The 2,989-nt window shown below is 56.4% G+C and overlaps 1 protein-coding gene across 1 annotated transcript; it reads right to left on the bottom strand.

The window, feature by feature from the left end:
* Positions 1 to 96: 96 nt before the first annotated feature.
* Positions 97 to 2,697, bottom strand: LOC104524830 (tumor protein p53-inducible protein 11; the record flags this gene model as incomplete). Its single annotated transcript, XM_010167823.2, has 4 exons — positions 2,569 to 2,697; positions 1,251 to 1,309; positions 684 to 732; positions 97 to 239 (listed from the first exon to the last, which is right to left on the bottom strand). Coding segments are annotated over exons 1-4 (380 nt in total), but the record flags the coding sequence as incomplete, so codon positions are not given.
* Between the last annotated feature and the right edge of the window lie 292 nt (positions 2,698 to 2,989).

Below are 2,989 nucleotides of genomic sequence, written 5' to 3' on the forward strand. Positions count from 1 at the left end.
TCTCTGCAGGGCTGCTCTCCAGCTTCTCCTTCCCCAGTTGTCCTGCTGGGCACAGACTTTGTCCCCTCCTGCCATTTTGGCCCCTCGTCCCCTTACTCTCGGGGGCAGCGGGGTGTCCCAGGTACAGTGGCACGGCACTCACTGAGGAGGGCTCCTCCGTAGAGCCGGATGGGAGTCTTGCTGCTCGCTGCTTCCTCCTCAAAGATGGTGTCGTAGAGCTGGTCAGGGAAAGCGAGGGCCTGGCAGAAGCAAGGGAGAGACTCAGCAGCCTGCACCAGCCAGGGCCACCAAAATGTGTCGTCTGGGACAGACAGCAGCAGCGCTCCAACATCAAACCTTTATGGGATGGGAGCTACCAGCCAGGAAATTGGAAATTCCAGGAGGCACATGAAATATCAGCGTGTCAGCTACTGGCTTCACGGCCAGTTTCTATGACTCAGGCTGCCGTGCCGTGGGTCCTTTATGACCCTGCTAATGAAAAGAGACGCCGGTGATGGGAACAAACCAAGGACACCGCTGGCAAAGCTCATCACCGAGACAGGGTGAGGGCAAAGGCCTCGCAAGAGAAGGTGTCAGCAATGCGTCAGCAATTGCTGGAGGCCAAAGAAGGGGATAAAGAGGGGGCTGTGGGGTGATGGTGGGGCAGTGGGAGCCGGTGGTGCCCAGGACCATCCCTCACTTACCATGATGGCAACCCCAGAAAACATGACGGCGGAAACCAGCTGCCAGACCCTGCAGTGGGAGGGAAGACAGAGGACCCGGCGTGAGCATCAGAGTCATCCCATCTCTCCTACTTTGCAAAGGATTCCTGCTTGGTCATCAGCCTCCATCCTCCCCCCTCCCTCACACAACCCAGGCAGCCCATGGGAAAACAGGGCTCCCCACATCCCGCTAGCTCCAGCTGCAGTGGGCAGACTGGTCTCACTGGGGAGACACAGCCACAATCCCCCTCACCCAAGCAGAGGAGGGAAGTGACCCTGCCAAGAGGATGGCACAGAGTGAGGTCCCCACAGAGCCACCATCCTGCCAGCATGAGACCAGCAGCTCCTGCAGCTCTACAGTTCTCAGTGTCTGCTGTAGGACAAGAGCTTGAGACCCTCAAGGGGGAAAGGAACCAGGGCCAGTCTGGTCCTGAAGCCCTTGAGAAGCCCCTGCAAAAGGAGCAGCGATGCTGGCATGGCAGAGCTGGCAGGGATGCTATGGCTGAGGGCTCTCAGATGACCCAGCTCCAAGGTGGCCCAACACCTTACCTGAGCCCCAGCGGTTCCCGGACAGCAAACTTGATTTCATTTCCCAGTACTTGGCTAATCTGAAATTCAAAGAAAAGACACAAGGTGACTGAGCAGACCCTTCCCCAGCCTTAGGCAGTGAGTCCAGAGGAAGGCACGAGGATGATCCGAGGGCTGGAGCACCTCTGCTGTGAGGACAGACTGAGAGAGTTGGGGCTGTTCAGCCTGGAGAAGAGAAGGCTCCGGGGAGACCTTCTAGTGGCCTCCCAGTACCTGAAGGGGTTCCAGGAAGGCTGGGGAGGGACTTTGGTCAAGGGCAGGGAGTGACAGAACAAGGGGTGATGGCTTGAAACTGGAAGAGGGGAGATGGAGATGAGATGTGAGGAAGAAATTCTTTGCTGTGAGTTTGGGGAGACTGTCCCAGGTTGCCCAGAGAAGCTGTGGCTGCTCCTCCCTGGAAGTGTTCAAGGCCAGGCTGGATGAGGCTTTGAGCAACCTGGTCTAGTGGAAGGTGTCCCTGCTGCTGGCAGGGGGGTTGGAACTGGATGAGCTTTAAGGTCCCTTCCAACCCAAACCGTTCTGTGATTCTATGATTTCCCAGCCCAAAAATGCATACCTAACCCCACGTGGGAGTTTATCTCCAAGAAGGTTGGAAGGAGGATGAAGACAAGGGGTTAATCTGTGACCCCTTGGGCAAAGCCCTGCCATGACTTCCCCAAGGGTACATGGACCAGCAAGAGGGACCTTTTGGTTGCAGAGAGCCCTGAGAGCTCTGCAGGAGCTAGGCAATGCCCTGCCAGCAAGTTCTCCAGAGAACACCCAGGACAGGGCTCCTGCAGGTCTCACCCTTGTCCTCCAGCTCTGGTATTTCACTGAAGCAGGTTGGTTGTTTGCACTTCAGGCTTCTTCCGAGAAGCACCATTGCTTAAATCATTGCTCCAGTGTCCAGGCCATCAGCTGGTGGGCATTGGCAGTGCCATGGTCCTACCTAGAGGGTCCTACCCAGAGCAGCAGCTCTGAGCTAGCCCAGGGGTGTCTCAGCAATACAATTTCAGGGATGGATTAAAGCATTTGGAGGGCAGAGCTCACCCCATTACCACGGAAAGCCAATTTGGGCAGCTCCCGTGCACTCAGCAGGCTACCACTGCTCAGAAGTAGCATGGCTTGTGCCACCACAGCCTTCACCCCTCATTTCAGAAGAGCCCCATGGAGCTGGCAGCCTTGTTTCTTGCAAAAGTTAGATGCTGAGAAAAAACCAAAACCACACCACCTCGGTGTGCCCAGGCAGAAGGTCTCTTTCCATCATTTGCCCTCAGGTTTCCCTCTCCCCTGTGCTCACCTTTGAGCGATGGATCTCGCCGTCATCGTCCTCCCCGCCAACCCCCAGGATCTTGCGTGTCTTCAGCCTGCTCACCAGGTCAGTCTGGCTGTGCTTCTTCATCAGAGGTGGGGGCTGCTTCGCTGCCATGGTGGTGGCCCTTCACCACCGAGCCCTCAGCTGAGAGGTGACACAAGGGAGGTGCAGGAAGCTGCTCCGACGTCACATGAAATTTCACAAGGTTCAAGAAAAAAAAACAACAAACAAAAACCCCCCCAAAAACCCAAACCCCAAAACAACCACGGCCACAAAATCTTCCTGTTAAGCTGGTAGATGTCTCCTCATCATCCCAGGGCAGGAGCCCTGGTGTTGGGGCCAGCCCCAGCTATGGGTGGTTCATCTCAGGGTGATCCAACTGTCACTGGAATCTGCCGAGAAGAGA

This window comes from Antrostomus carolinensis, unplaced genomic scaffold (genome assembly GCF_000700745.2).
Source record: "Antrostomus carolinensis isolate BGI_N321 unplaced genomic scaffold, ASM70074v2 scaffold34595, whole genome shotgun sequence".
Classification (NCBI taxonomy): domain Eukaryota; kingdom Metazoa; phylum Chordata; class Aves; order Caprimulgiformes; family Caprimulgidae; genus Antrostomus; species Antrostomus carolinensis.